The 13,132-nt window shown below is 40.3% G+C and overlaps 2 protein-coding genes across 5 annotated transcripts; both read left to right on the forward strand.

Moving 5' to 3' along the window:
- The first annotated feature begins 3,519 nt into the window (after positions 1-3,519).
- On the forward strand, positions 3,520-5,810 carry crybb1l1 (crystallin, beta B1, like 1). Its single transcript, XM_036568804.1, has 5 exons — positions 3,520-3,644; positions 4,385-4,503; positions 4,715-4,847; positions 5,063-5,205; positions 5,383-5,810. Exons 1-5 carry the CDS (start codon positions 3,546-3,548, stop codon positions 5,552-5,554), a joined length of 666 nt encoding a protein of 221 aa, XP_036424697.1. The 5' UTR covers positions 3,520-3,545; the 3' UTR covers positions 5,555-5,810.
- A 1,717-nt stretch (positions 5,811-7,527) lies between these two features.
- Positions 7,528-12,827, forward strand: LOC118807027 (zinc finger and SCAN domain-containing protein 21-like). 4 transcript variants are annotated; one of them, XM_036568799.1, is made up of 3 exons: positions 7,528-7,589; positions 9,052-9,215; positions 9,847-12,827. In XM_036568799.1, the coding sequence occupies exons 2-3, from the start codon at positions 9,195-9,197 to the stop codon at positions 10,915-10,917; spliced, it is 1,092 nt and encodes a 363-aa protein (XP_036424692.1). In that variant the 5' UTR covers positions 7,528-7,589; positions 9,052-9,194; the 3' UTR covers positions 10,918-12,827. The 4 variants fall into 4 exon arrangements, with proteins under 4 accessions (XP_036424692.1, XP_036424696.1, XP_036424694.1 ...); XM_036568803.1 differs by having other exon boundaries at positions 9,052-9,211; XM_036568801.1 differs by having other exon boundaries at positions 9,052-9,190.
- The last annotated feature ends 305 nt before the right edge of the window (positions 12,828-13,132 follow it).

The following is a 13,132-nucleotide window of genomic DNA, read 5'->3' on the forward strand; positions in this document are numbered from 1 at the left end:
TAGATGAATAAAGGGATGGAGAAATGGATGGTTTGATGGATAAATGAAGGGATGAAGCAATTGGATTGATTGGTGGTGGAATGAAGGGATGTAGGAAAGAATGGATTGATGGGTAAGTAAATAAATAGTTGGAGGAATTGATGGATGGATGGATTGATGGGTGGAGGAATGAAGGGATGGATGGATGAATGGACTGATGTGTGGATAAATGAAAGGATGGATGGGTGGATGAATGAAGGAATGGATGGATGGGTGGATAAATAAAGGGATGAAGCAATCTGATCGATTGATTGGTAAGTAAATGAAGGGATGTAGGAATGGATGGATTGATGGGTGGATGAATAAAACGATGGAGGAATGGATGGATGGATTGATGGGTGGATGAATGAAGGGATGGAAGAATGGATGGACTGATGTATGAATAAATGAAAGGATGGATGGATGAATGAAGGGATGGATGGATGTGCAGAAAAATGAAGGGAAAGGGGAATGGATGGATTGATATATAGATGAATAAAGGGATGGAGAAATGGGTGGATTGATGGATAAATAAAAGGATGAAGCAAATGGATGTATTGATTGGTGGATAAATGAAGGGACACAGGAATGGATGAATTGATGAGTGGATGAATAAAAGGATGGGGAAATGGATGGATTGATGGGTGGATGAATGAAGGCATAAATGGATGGGCAACTAAATTAAGGGGTGGAGGAATGAATGGACTGATGAATGGATAAATAAAGGGATGGAGGAATGGATAGATTGATAGGTGGATGAATAAAAGGATGGAGGAATGGATAAATTGATGGGTGGATGAATGAAGGGATGGAAGAATGGCTGGACTGATGTATGAATAAATGAAGGGATGGATGGGTGGATGAATTAAGGGATGGAGAAATGGATGGATGAGGAATGGGTGGATGCATGGATAGGTGAAAGGAAGGCTAAATGGATGGATCAATGGAAAGTTTGATGGACAGATAACTGAATAGATGAGTAATTGGACGCGTGTAATGATGGATGGCTGGATAAATAGATGAGCTGAGGAACGGATGGACAATTGAATGGATGGAAGGAATGATGCACTGCTTTTACTTTGTTTATTAACAGAAACAGTGCAAACTGATATTTATTTAATGTAAATGTGCCAAATGCCTCATTTTTATCTGCTGTAAAATAAAATAACTGATAGTGATGAGTAAATAAATGAACTTTGCACAGGTGGATCTTTCTGGTCATAAACTTTAGTGGCTATTATGTCAGTCCAAAATGAGAAGTTTGGATGTAAGCCATGTCCAGTTGTTCCCACCACCAAAGATTTCACTCCCACTCATTCACACATTGACACAAGTCCCCGAATCACTCCCCCCTCCAGGCCACACACCACTGATTTTTAGGATTAAATGATACCAGTGATGCTGATGTTATATGACTTACACTGTTTACAATAACAGTCAAACAGTTGCAATATATAGAGCATAAAAATGTTTAGTGGCTGAATCCCAAATTGCTCCCTTCTCCCTATATAGTGCACAAAGACCATAAAATGACAGATTCTGCACCCCATTAAGGCGCTATATGTCCAGTGTAGAAACCAATATGGATTTAGCCATTAACTGGTCAGTAACTGCATCTTGGATGGATTTCTAAACCATTTGCTGTTAAATCTGGAGAGATGATTAAACTAGTCTGAAGAAACTGTGTTTTATATCAATATCATGCAGAATGTCTGACAGCATCCTACATAGCTGAGTGAACAACATAGCATTGAAACCTATATTAGAGTGATGCCACGTCCAGACAGTATGCCACTGACTTAGGGAATAAAGTGGCCGCACTCCCTCCCCACTCATTCACCCTCAGTTAACTTGTAAACAGAAATAGCCTAGAATCTCTAATGTATGGTATCATGGCATTTATCGCTTATGCGCTAAAGTGTGCTAAAGTTAGGTTATTCAGATTTTTATTCAGATATGTTTACTTACTCATTGACTGAATATGTCAGTGTCAGAATATTGTTGGAGCTGTTTGTCTGGCAGCTAATATAATGGAAGTGTCAAATGTTGGCCTAAATCACGGCCCGGTTCACTCCTGTTCTTATAAAATGTTGATACAGTCCATCCGTGACTTTCTTTGAACGCATCAAACCACTCCTCAGACTTGTCACTAGGCACCTAATGTATATAAAAACTTTTTTCTGTGAAGTGAGCATTTATTTGCTTAGAAAATCCTTAATATTATTAATAATAATAATAATAATAATAATAATAAAATAAGTTGCAGTTTTATGTCTGCTGATGTATTTTTTTTAACCATTTCCAAACCTCCTCTTAAGTCAGCCCAGTATTATTTGTAGTTATCATTCAATATCTGGTTTGGCTCATCAGTACTTCATTAAATTGTATCAGGAGTACTTGATTAAATCAGTGCAATGACTGGAGGCATCGAGAAGAAAGTTTCAAAGAAACTTTGTTCTTTTAACTACCTCAGAAGATATAAACTCCCCTTTAAAACAAAACAAACAAAAAAAAAACATGAAATTCTTGTTAGTTTTTACAGAAATTGCCACTGTCCAAAAAATAGTAATAGCGAAACAGTATAGTAATAGTAATAATACTAAAATAGCAACTTTACAGGAGAAAGCAAAAACTTTTAATGGAAGCTAATGTAAAGAGATTTTATTTCATGTGATTTTGGAACATTACTATTGGTCCATTCATCATGAAACTTTCACACAGCTGCTGTGTTCAGATGACGCTTTTACATTGTTTTTTTTTGACAGTGAGAATATTTATGTTTATTTGTTTTTTTCTAACGATACATTGTGGCAAAAACACACTTATTGAGCAGATAATTAGTTTTACACAATTTGTTCACGTACCTGAGAGTGTAGATCTTATCAGATATTATACCTCATAAAAAGTGGGCTGGTGTCTTTGTACCTTTTCTGTTTAGTATATTGATATGTATGCTAAAGATGAGAGAAGTGACACTGGAGCTAACTGTGATGACTGCTGATAGTCGCCTCAGTGTTTGCAGTGGAATTGTTAAGTGGAGGTCCCATACTCTATGTTGCTGTGTTTGTATCTCTCTGTTTCTGTCTCTCTGTGTCTCTCGCCCTCTGTGGTGATGATGAGGGGCTTCTTTTCTGTGCGTGTGCTGAGCTCAGCGGCCCCCATTGTCCAGGGTTAATCCCCACTCACTCAGCGCCAGGGTATAAGAGCCGGAGGCATGGACTGACACACACACTCCCACAGTGAACTTGGGCACAGCCACACACGCACTGAACACACAGGTAAGACACACATGCATGCGCACATGCACACACATACATATATGACATATACATCGGCACATATTGCTGTAACAGCTAAGAAAAAATAATGTGGACTATAAGAAGAAAATAAAAGAACTTCTTCTGGGTAATTCTGTCATTTCTGGTTTTTAGGCTCTGCTTAGCCATTTAGCTTGTCTAAAGCTAAATGGCTAAAGTGTTTGTAAAGTAAATGTAACCTCTGCTTCTCTGTTTCTTTCTCCAGGCATCATGTCTTCCGGTGGAGATAAGAAGGCTGCCTCTCAGACCGACGGCAAGGCCGCCCAGACCAAGAAGTCCGACATGGGCATGGGCGTGATGGCCTACAAGGTAAAACGCACACTCACAGACATACAGACAATCTCCCAGGCAAAAAAAAATGATCTGGTCACTTGTTATGACGTCATTTACCAGTGGTGGACAGACATAAACGTTTGCATTGGCCATCAAGCCAGAGAATCTCTGCAATAATTTGTGGCCAGAATAAAAGAAACATGTATATCATATATAAATTTTATTTACACTGAACAAACAGGCTTTTCCACCAAACACTAGTCAGAGACTGCTTTGAAAAAGGTCAGCAAATTCTGACAAAATCTGGTTTGATGCTGTTCAGTGTTCAACCAAACAAGCTCTGGATCTCACATGGGAAGTGAAAAGTAGTGGTTTCTTAGCAAAATGAATTTCTTTAGAAACATACATAGAGGCTATATGGAACCATTATTTAAACAAAACATATACAACTGGTCTTCCATCATGGACAGTAACCATTTGACCATGCAAAGAACCATTTATGCATAAGTGGTTCTTTGAGTGTTCATTATTGTATATAGATCCATTGCCTTTACTAAGGAACACTTGAAGTGCCTTTTTTAAGAATGTGCTGGATATTTGTTAATGGTCTGATGGGGTTTTAAAAAGGAAAACAAATCTCCAAAGATAGTGGCCATTGGGGCCACAGGCTCTGCGTTTTCATAGGCCAAAATGTGGAATGTAGTGGCCAGGGGCAAAAGCAATAGCCAATGTCGACCCCTGTAACACACCCCTCTCTCTCTTTCTCTCTCTTTTAGATGTACGTGTTTGACCAGGAGAACTTCCAGGGTCGCATGATTGAGATCAACGCCGAGTGCATGAATGTGTGTGAAATGGGAATGGACAAAGTTCGCTCTCTGCGTGTGGAGTGCGGCCCGTAAGTTTGACCCCTACACTGAAGGATTGGTGGATAGATGGATGGATGGATGGATGGAGGGACTAATGATGGGACAAATGATTATATGGATGGATGTAGGAATGGATGCATGGAGAGATGGAGAGGCTGATGGTTATATGAATGGATAGCCTACACAGTGTGGTGTACATTCTTGTGCATCTCTCACTCAGTGTGTCTGTGCTCTGTGCAGCTTCGTGGGCTGGGAACAGATGAACTTCTGTGGAGAGATGTACATCCTGGAGAAGGGTGACTACCCCCGCTGGGACTCCTGGAGCAACTGCCAGAAGAACGACTACCTGCTGTCCTTCAGACCCGTCAGAATGGTGCGGAGACACTCTTCTCTGCTCAAAAACAGAACTTCTTATACAAACTTAATTTCAACATCACACATATTTCCATACAGACTTCATTCAGAGCATCAAATGCAATTTTATTTCATGTAACATTTTGAGTTTGTAAGTCAAACAGTCCCCTTTCGTTTCTCATTTCACCGGGTCAGTGTTGCTTTGTCACTCAACAATCTCTCCTCTGCTCCCAGGACCCCGAGAAGCACAAGATCTGCTTGTATGAGGTGGGCGACTTCAAGGGCCGTAAGATGGAGATCATGGACGATGACGTTCCCAGCCTGTACTCCTACGGCTTCACCGACAGAGTGGGCAGCATCATCGTCAGCTGTGGAACGTAAGTGGGGAGCCATCAGCTATGCCAGTAGTACTGGAGTATCCCTGTTCTGCACAATCTAATCTAAATCACCTGCTTTAACTCAGGAAAGGCTTGTTATATAGCTAGATAGCAAGAACATACAAGTATAAAATGCGAACAGCACCAAGTAACCAAATGTACCTTTCTGCTTTCCAGCTGGGTGGGCTACCAGTACCCCGGTTACCGTGGCAGCCAGTACCTGCTGGAGAAGGGCGACTACAGACACTTTAACGAGTACGGCGCTCGCTGCCCTCAGATGCAGTCCATGAGGCGCATCCGCGACATGCAGTGGCACCCACACGGCTGCTACACCATGGCCAGCAAGTGAGGGCCGGGCCAGGAGCGGAAGAGACGGACCGGAGGAGAAGCAGAGGGGCGCCGGAGGAAGGAGAGGAGGAGAGACGTCTGAGGCCAAACGCGCCTCTCTGACCGGGACGGACCATACCAAGCTCCTGCACAGATAAAAATAGGGGAGAGGGTGCTTAGGGGTGACAGACTCTCAGGCTCACACGGGACATCCCGCTGTACGTTTCTACTGGAGCCTTTTTAAGCTCCCGGGCCTCTACATGTCTGTTTGTGGAGCGCCAAGAAAAAAAAACAAACGTGCGCCTTCCCTCTTCCTCCCGCTTCCTCTCCTCTCTTTCTCTCCTGTGTCATGGCCTTTTGTTTTCCTTCCATCTTTTAGTTTTTATCTTTCATCCGCCCCAAACCCCAACTCCTCATCCCTTACCCTACCAGGAGGACGGAAAGAGAGAAGGAGAGATGAAGAGATGAGGAAAGGTTACAGCTCCTGATCCTTGGATATCTCCCTTTGTCTAATGTACAGAATCCTGGGCACCTTTTCAATAAAAACCCAAAAGATTGATACCAAACCTCTTTCTCTTTGTGAATTTATTTATATGTGGATTACAAGTGCAGACATCAATAAACACTGCAGTATTCAATTGAATACACCAGTGGTTTTCAGACTGTGGGCCGAGGCCCATCAGTTGACCATGGTGGTACTGCTAGGGGGCTGTTGGCAGTTTTGTATTTACTCATTTGTTTGTTTATTTATTTTTAAACCACAAAATGTAATTACAATATATACACATTTAACAAAACCAATAATGTCAAGTATCATTGCTAATAATAAGATAGCGAAAATAACATTTAGGCCTAAATTTGTATTGTAACCAACATCCAGCTAGTTGATTTGTTTTTCTTTTCAGTGCAAGTCAGTGTAGAACGTCTCTCTTTTTAATTGAACAGAATTCATTTATCTTGAATATGTGGCCACAAACAGAGAATTTGGGTTTTTTTTATGGTGTTTATTATGTTGCATGGTTATACAGTCATGTGAAATTCGATAGACTACCTCATTTATTGTATTATATTTGCTTGCATTTGAAACAAACGGGCACATATCACTGAAATTTCCTCAATTTTTAAAAATAAAAAACAGTTTTTATGCAGTGTAAACACTTAAAGTCCATACTGTCCATATATTGAAACTAAGCTACAAACTTTTTTGAATTCACCAAGTTTGTGATGTCACAAAAACCAACACATTTACATATATCCACCTATTCAGCCCGCAGCAGTTAAGCTCCACCCATTCATACTGAAGTTATAGGGAGTGTTTTCTGAATGAGCCACAATACAAGGCAGCCAGTCATAACCAAGCTCTATATCAATCTAAACAGCACTGTAACAAAAACAACCTTTTTGGATTCTAAGGAATAAACAGAGGGTGGAAAATGGTCGTGTAAAAATTAATCATTGCTGGTGTAAGTACAAACCCACATAAACCTCAGGGGGAAGAAATAAAATACAAGAAAAATGTAAAACATGGGCCTTTAAATCTTCTTGTGGGCTGTGAAAGCTTTTATAGGCGGTTGTGAACTTCTGCAATACTTTATATGTGTAAAACGTTTTCAAGACATCCATTGCTTCTTTCAAAATAAAGAGTTTTAATAGAAAGTTTGGACAAGGCTTTATACTAGCTATTGTAACACTGCTGTGAGGATTTGATCACAAACAGCACTCCAACTCATCTCCAAGATACTGGGGTGGTGCTCCATCACTCTAAAGTACACAGTTCCAGAGAGGCTTTGCCCTCTAGTTGGCACTTGGCACTAATCATGGTGACCTTTGGCTTATGTGCAGCTGCTTCAGAACGTCCTATTCTAATTTTAAGAGGCATTTATGGATGTTACACAATCTGTGTGGGCTTAATTTCTCTCCAGGAAACCGACCCCATAGTATACTGACCTACATTTCACCCTGCCATTGAGTGAAGTGTGACTCCCTCGCCGTAGGTGGCGCTGCGCCTCAACACTCCACATCAGGCTGCTCTGGACTATCCCAACACTGTAAACAAGGTATTTAACGAAAAGCGTCTTAACACAAATTTAACGTTGTTTTTTAGGGTTAAAATCGTTTTAATCATCCTGACGGCGTTCTGTAGGCGCTGAAAAGGGTCCTGTAAGTATAAACTAGAAAGGTTTTTCACAAGAACAGAGTTTGGTTAGCTTGCAAACTGTTTACAAATCGCGAGGCTGAAGTTTGCTTCCTTTTCCAGCTTCTTCTTCGAATTTAAGGTGGAACGGGGTAGTTCGAATAAGCAGCTGACGACTAACAAGCTAACTTCAGCCTCGTTTACAGATCAGTTTATTACTGGCACACAAGTTTGATGAGTTTGAGAGATATCAGTAATTTAAACGAATGCCTCTTTGGAAAAGCAAGCATTTTTAAATGTGCCTTTTTCTGTATATTTTCCCTAAAAACATGTTTTGGCCCCAGTATGTATGAAATTCTTGGTGGACATGGAGCATAATTAGTATTTCATTTAGCACTTGAGTGAAGTACAGTATAAGATAGTGTGACTCAAATTCCCGGCTAGAAAAAAAACAAAAAAAAAACAGCACAGATTGGTCACCAGCAAGACCAGCATATTTTGTGTTTTGGATGCTGGTATAATGGTCAGCCAACATGACCATGCAGGGTGGCCAGCTAAACCAGCATAAAGCAGCTTAGATCAGTATGGAATTCATGTTGGTGTACGTTTCTTTTTTAGCACACAAGACACTAGATGTGCTTCACCGAAGTAAAACAAAATTAAGAACAAGATGAGGCAGTGAAAATAAATAAAATAAGATCTGAACAAAAGAAGTGGCGTTATCAAAATGAAATTAAATAACTAACCCTAATAAACTACAAACTAATTTAATAAAACAGTCTAAAATAAACGTACCATTAGCTGACTAAAGGCCCAAGGAAAATCTTAAGTTTGCAGAAGACACAGTGGGGCAGATTGCAGGCTGTTAGGCAGTGCGTTCCACAGAGCAGGACCATGATGGTGGCTAAAAGCCATTTTCACCTGCTTTGTGTCTGACTGTGGGGATGATGACGACCAGTGCCTGGTTTGTTAGGTTTACACACAGTGAAAAAATTTATCTCCATCGACACTAGTTTATAGTATCATGCTGTGCAAGAACATTTTTCAATATCTGAACACGTGCAATGGTTAGGTTTACTGTAATCACAAGCTCAGTGCCTTGAGAGGAAAAAAATCTTATAAGCAAAAAGAGAACTGAGACAGCCTCTGTCTCTGCAGTTTATGCCCATTCATTGAAATGAAGTCGTTGCTTTCTTTCTAGAAATATATAGGATATTTTTGGTAAAGTGTGATCCGTTGTCAGATGATGATTGATTGAGACTTCCGGTCGTAAGACAGAACTCTACCAGAATGGGAGTAATGGAAGCTTTTTTAATGAACTCAACTTCATGCCATCTTTTAATTGGTTGAATATTTTTTCCCTGACATTTTACTGTTTTTAACAGGATCCTAATATTTCCCTGGTGAATTTTGTTCCAGCCCTGGGTCCCGGCAGGCCAAAGAGGGATCACTTGGATCCAGGAGAAACTCTGTCTTTAAAACACAGGACTGGGCCCCACCTGGGGAAGGATACGGAGCTCACTGGTGAATGACAGGATCTGAACTGTGTGTGTGTAATTCATGCAGTTGACTTGATTTTGGACAGGGAAATGTGTCTTTCTTGTGTTTTTGTTGTGTAAAAGTTGAGCGCAGTGCCTCTTCACTGACTCCCTAAGCATCCAAGGAGTTTTTGAATAGGATCTTTGAGGGAAACAGGGGATGAGCAAAATAGACACTTAACTTTGGCCTAAAGGTTGAAATAGTAATCTCTCCTCAGTCCTCAGCGCTGAAGAATTAAATTATACTTTGGGGATGTTTTATTAAAGTTCCAGCTGTTAATTAATATTAACGAAAGCTCTGTAGTAATGCAAGATATGCAATCGTTTTTGGGACAAAAACTTTTTTATGGCATTGTTTTTAATTAATTATGAGGGGTGAATTTAATGTACATGCTAGAAAGAGCCAATTAAGACACTCTAGATTAAGCCTAAAACTAGACTATGAATTTCCAGTGCTGTTTCACAGATGGCACTTTGGTTTAGCCAAGACTACTCTAAAGCCATATGTTTACCAGCCTATTGTAGCACAACATGATGACTTATGTTTGCGTGACATTGTTGGTCCTTGTTGAAATGATTATATGTGGGTGCTATAAAGCAAACTGTAAGTTAATGCTATGTTTTCTTTCCCTGACTAAACAGATGGCGATGAGTTGTTTGGCACATGTTAAGAAGGAGGAGGATTCTATATTCCTTCAACCTGTTAAAGAAGAGCATGTGGAGACAGAACTGTGCCCTTCCTTTATAGACTTCATCTTCAAGCAGGAGGAGGAGGTGGAGTCCAAACCTGATGTAGTAAAGGAAGAGTTTTTCAACTCGACAGCCAAAAAAGAGGAACCTTCAGAACTTATAGTTACACCTCTTCTGGATTCCACCAGTCAGATTCCAGAAACAGAGAATTTGAATCATCATATTTCTTCCCTTGAGTTCATCAGAGATGGTTTGCCCACACAGAGAATGCAGCTCCGACAGAGAAGCAGTAGAGAAAAGACTGTGCTTAGTCCTTCAATAACAGGGAGAAGGGAGGGCACATCACCTCCCTACCAGTCGGAATCAGAAGAAGATGATACAAGTGATCCAAACTGGAGACCACACAAGGTTCTCCCTTTGACCACACAAGCTTCCGATATGCATGTCTTAAGGAGACCTTGTGTCCAGCCTAGAAATTCCAATGACACCAAAGCAGTCAATGAAAAACCTGATGCAAATTCAGTGAATATCTCATGCTCTCCATATTTACCCACAGGCTCAGATATGAAGCAAAGCAGTGAGAAGAAACCAGGTAGGAAGAAAGCTAAGCAGAGCACACCTACAGTGAAATCGAGTAATCCACGCAAGCACACATGTGAAACTTGTGGCAAGGCTTTCCTCTCCAAACGGGACCTGAAACGCCATGAGCATACCCACACAGGAGCCAAGCCGTTCACCTGCAGCGTGTGTGAGCGCAGCTTCAACGACCATGGAAACATGCGCAAGCACATGGCAGTTCATACTGGGGCCCAGCCATACAGTTGTAGCCTCTGTGGAAGGGCCTTTTCAGAAAGTGGGAACCTCAGGCGTCATGAGTTTTACGTTCATGAGATCAGAGGAAAAGACCATCGCCAGTGGGAGCCTCTCTGGCACCAGTGCACGGCCTGCCACCGGACATTCAAATACCAAAAAAGCCTAAGCCGTCACATGAGATTGTGGTGTCATACAAAGAAGGACAGATGAAGGCAAAAATATGTGGAGAAAGAAGGGAACGCAAAACAAGTGGAGAACAATGAGCGTTGAAAATTGTGGAGATCGTAAAGGAATATCTCAGCCATACATGCTAATGTTGTTAACAGTGAAGGGAAGCTATAAGCCAACAATCAGTATATTATTCTCAGACGGCTGTTTGCTTTTGTTAATTATTGGCAACATGAGCTTTATTGAATGAACCATTCCTCTACGTGTTCTGCTGGACTGACCACTTCATTATCTACACCTGATTTGATGAATGGGCTAAAGAAAGGCTAACAATAATCAAGAGCACCACAGGAACTATGCAGAGCAGGCATTATTTGGGTGGTTGATCATTCTCAGCATTGCAGTGACACTGACGTTGTGGTGGTGTGTTAGTGTGTATTGCGCTGGAATAAGTGTATCAGATCCAGCAGTGCTGCTGGGGTTTTTAAACACTGTCTACTCTATTGGACCCTTCTACCCTGTTGGTCCACCTTATAGATGTGAAGTTAGAGACAATAGTACATCTTTTGCTGCACAGTTTGCATTAGTCATCTTCTAGTCCTTCATCAGTGGGCATTTTCTGACCACAGGACACTGTTGGCTGGATGTATTTTGGTTGATGGACCGTTCCCAGTCCAGCAGTGACATTGAGGGGTCCATTGATGAACAAGGTCAAGAAAGACTAACAAATTATGCAAATATGAAGCAGAAGGCTTTGATCTGATTGTAGAGCTACCGATTGCACCTGTATGGTCTGTAAAGCTGACAGTGGCCAGTGAGTTTGCTCCACTTTAGAATTCTGATGTTTTAAACTGATGTTTTTAGATTGTTTGCTGTTGGATCTTCACTACAGTAGTAGTCAAATGTTCGGGCCTGACAATGTATGGTTTTCATAGTATTAGCCATTTTGATCTAAAGTCAGACTAAAGCTCTGCTCGAGCTGGATTAGTTTTAGCAGTGAAAATCACATTTGTAAGGGATTCGACCACCCAGTTCATTTGGGATGTATGTGTGTAATAAGTGTCTGTGTAATTTCCCCAAGTTACCTCAGATAGTCCAGATTAAAACATCATAGCCTGGATCAATACATCATGGCCTGGATGTTCACTTCAGCATTAAGATTAGAAAAAATTGCATCCAAACAAACCACCAAAACAAACTTGGAGATAATACCAGATAGAACAGCATCAGGTTAGTAAAGTGGGCTCATTTAACTTAACAAATATCACAAATATTGAGCAGCCTAGAAGGTGCTCTGCATTGTGGCAGGTACTGTCAGATATTTAATTTCATTCTCCTTCTAGTTAACAACTAAATCTTTTATATTACAGTAGTCCTATTTGAATTTGAGGATAACGAAAATGTGCCAAGAGCTCAATTTTTGCAGCCAAGTTTGTCTTCCAGTCACTAAAAATTCAGAGGTGCTGATGTCTGTTACCAGAATTTATTACATTGCCATGAAGTCAATTTAAACAGGATTACTATTGCTGAAGAAGCTTCCAGTTTGCTGAATTTTAGGAGGTTATTCACTCAGGAATTATTACTTAGCAGACTTGTGAAAATTACAGACGTGGCAGATTCGTACTGGATTGAAATCACACATCCTCAGTAATCACTCAGATTACAGCACCTCCCCAGGTAAAACTAATCCAGCTCCAGCAAGGCTTAAGGCTAGTCCTAATCATTTTGATTTATGCTTAAATACTAAGACAAATCTTGACCCCAAAGAAGTGTTTTTCATCTGTGAACAAGTGCTCAGCATATGTGAAATTTCTTCAAGCCTGTTGAGCCTTATTTTATTTATTTTTTTAATCAGAGGACAAAGTCTATATTTGTAATTGTACTGAAGTTGTGAGGGTCTATGTATATATATATGTGTGTGTGTGTGTGTGTGTGTATATATATATATATATATATATATATATATATATATATATATATTATATATATATATATATACACACACACATGTATATTACAACATATTCTTTGTCTATGTTAAAACCAAAATAAAACCTGTTATATTACTGTACCATACAACCACCTTTTGCTTCTTATTGCTTTTGTTTTCATGACCTGCTTCCCTTTTATCCTTGTTTTTAGGGTAAGAGCTACTTGGAGGAGGTTTTGTGTTCTAGGTTTTGTGTTCTGGGTCTCCTAAATGTCTTTGTCTTATTAGTCAGAATCCCTGGTGAGAATTTTGTGTAAATAAGGTGTT

Source organism: Colossoma macropomum, unplaced genomic scaffold (assembly GCF_904425465.1).
Source record: "Colossoma macropomum unplaced genomic scaffold, Colossoma_macropomum, whole genome shotgun sequence".
Classification (NCBI taxonomy): Eukaryota; Metazoa; Chordata; class Actinopteri; order Characiformes; family Serrasalmidae; genus Colossoma; species Colossoma macropomum.

Coding starts and splice junctions, on each gene's coding strand:
- crybb1l1 (XM_036568804.1), top strand. CDS start 3,546: ATGTCTTCCGGTGGAGATAAGAAGGCTGCCTCTCAGACCGACGGCAAG. Junction 4,848..5,062: donor CCTTCAGACCCGTCAGAATG/GTGCGGAGACAC, acceptor CTCTGCTCCCAG/GACCCCGAGAAGCACAAGAT. Junction 5,206..5,382: donor ATCATCGTCAGCTGTGGAAC/GTAAGTGGGGAG, acceptor TCTGCTTTCCAG/CTGGGTGGGCTACCAGTACC.
- LOC118807027 (XM_036568799.1), top strand. CDS start 9,195: ATGACAGGATCTGAACTGTGT. Junction 9,216..9,846: donor TGACAGGATCTGAACTGTGT/GTGTGTAATTCA, acceptor CTGACTAAACAG/ATGGCGATGAGTTGTTTGGC.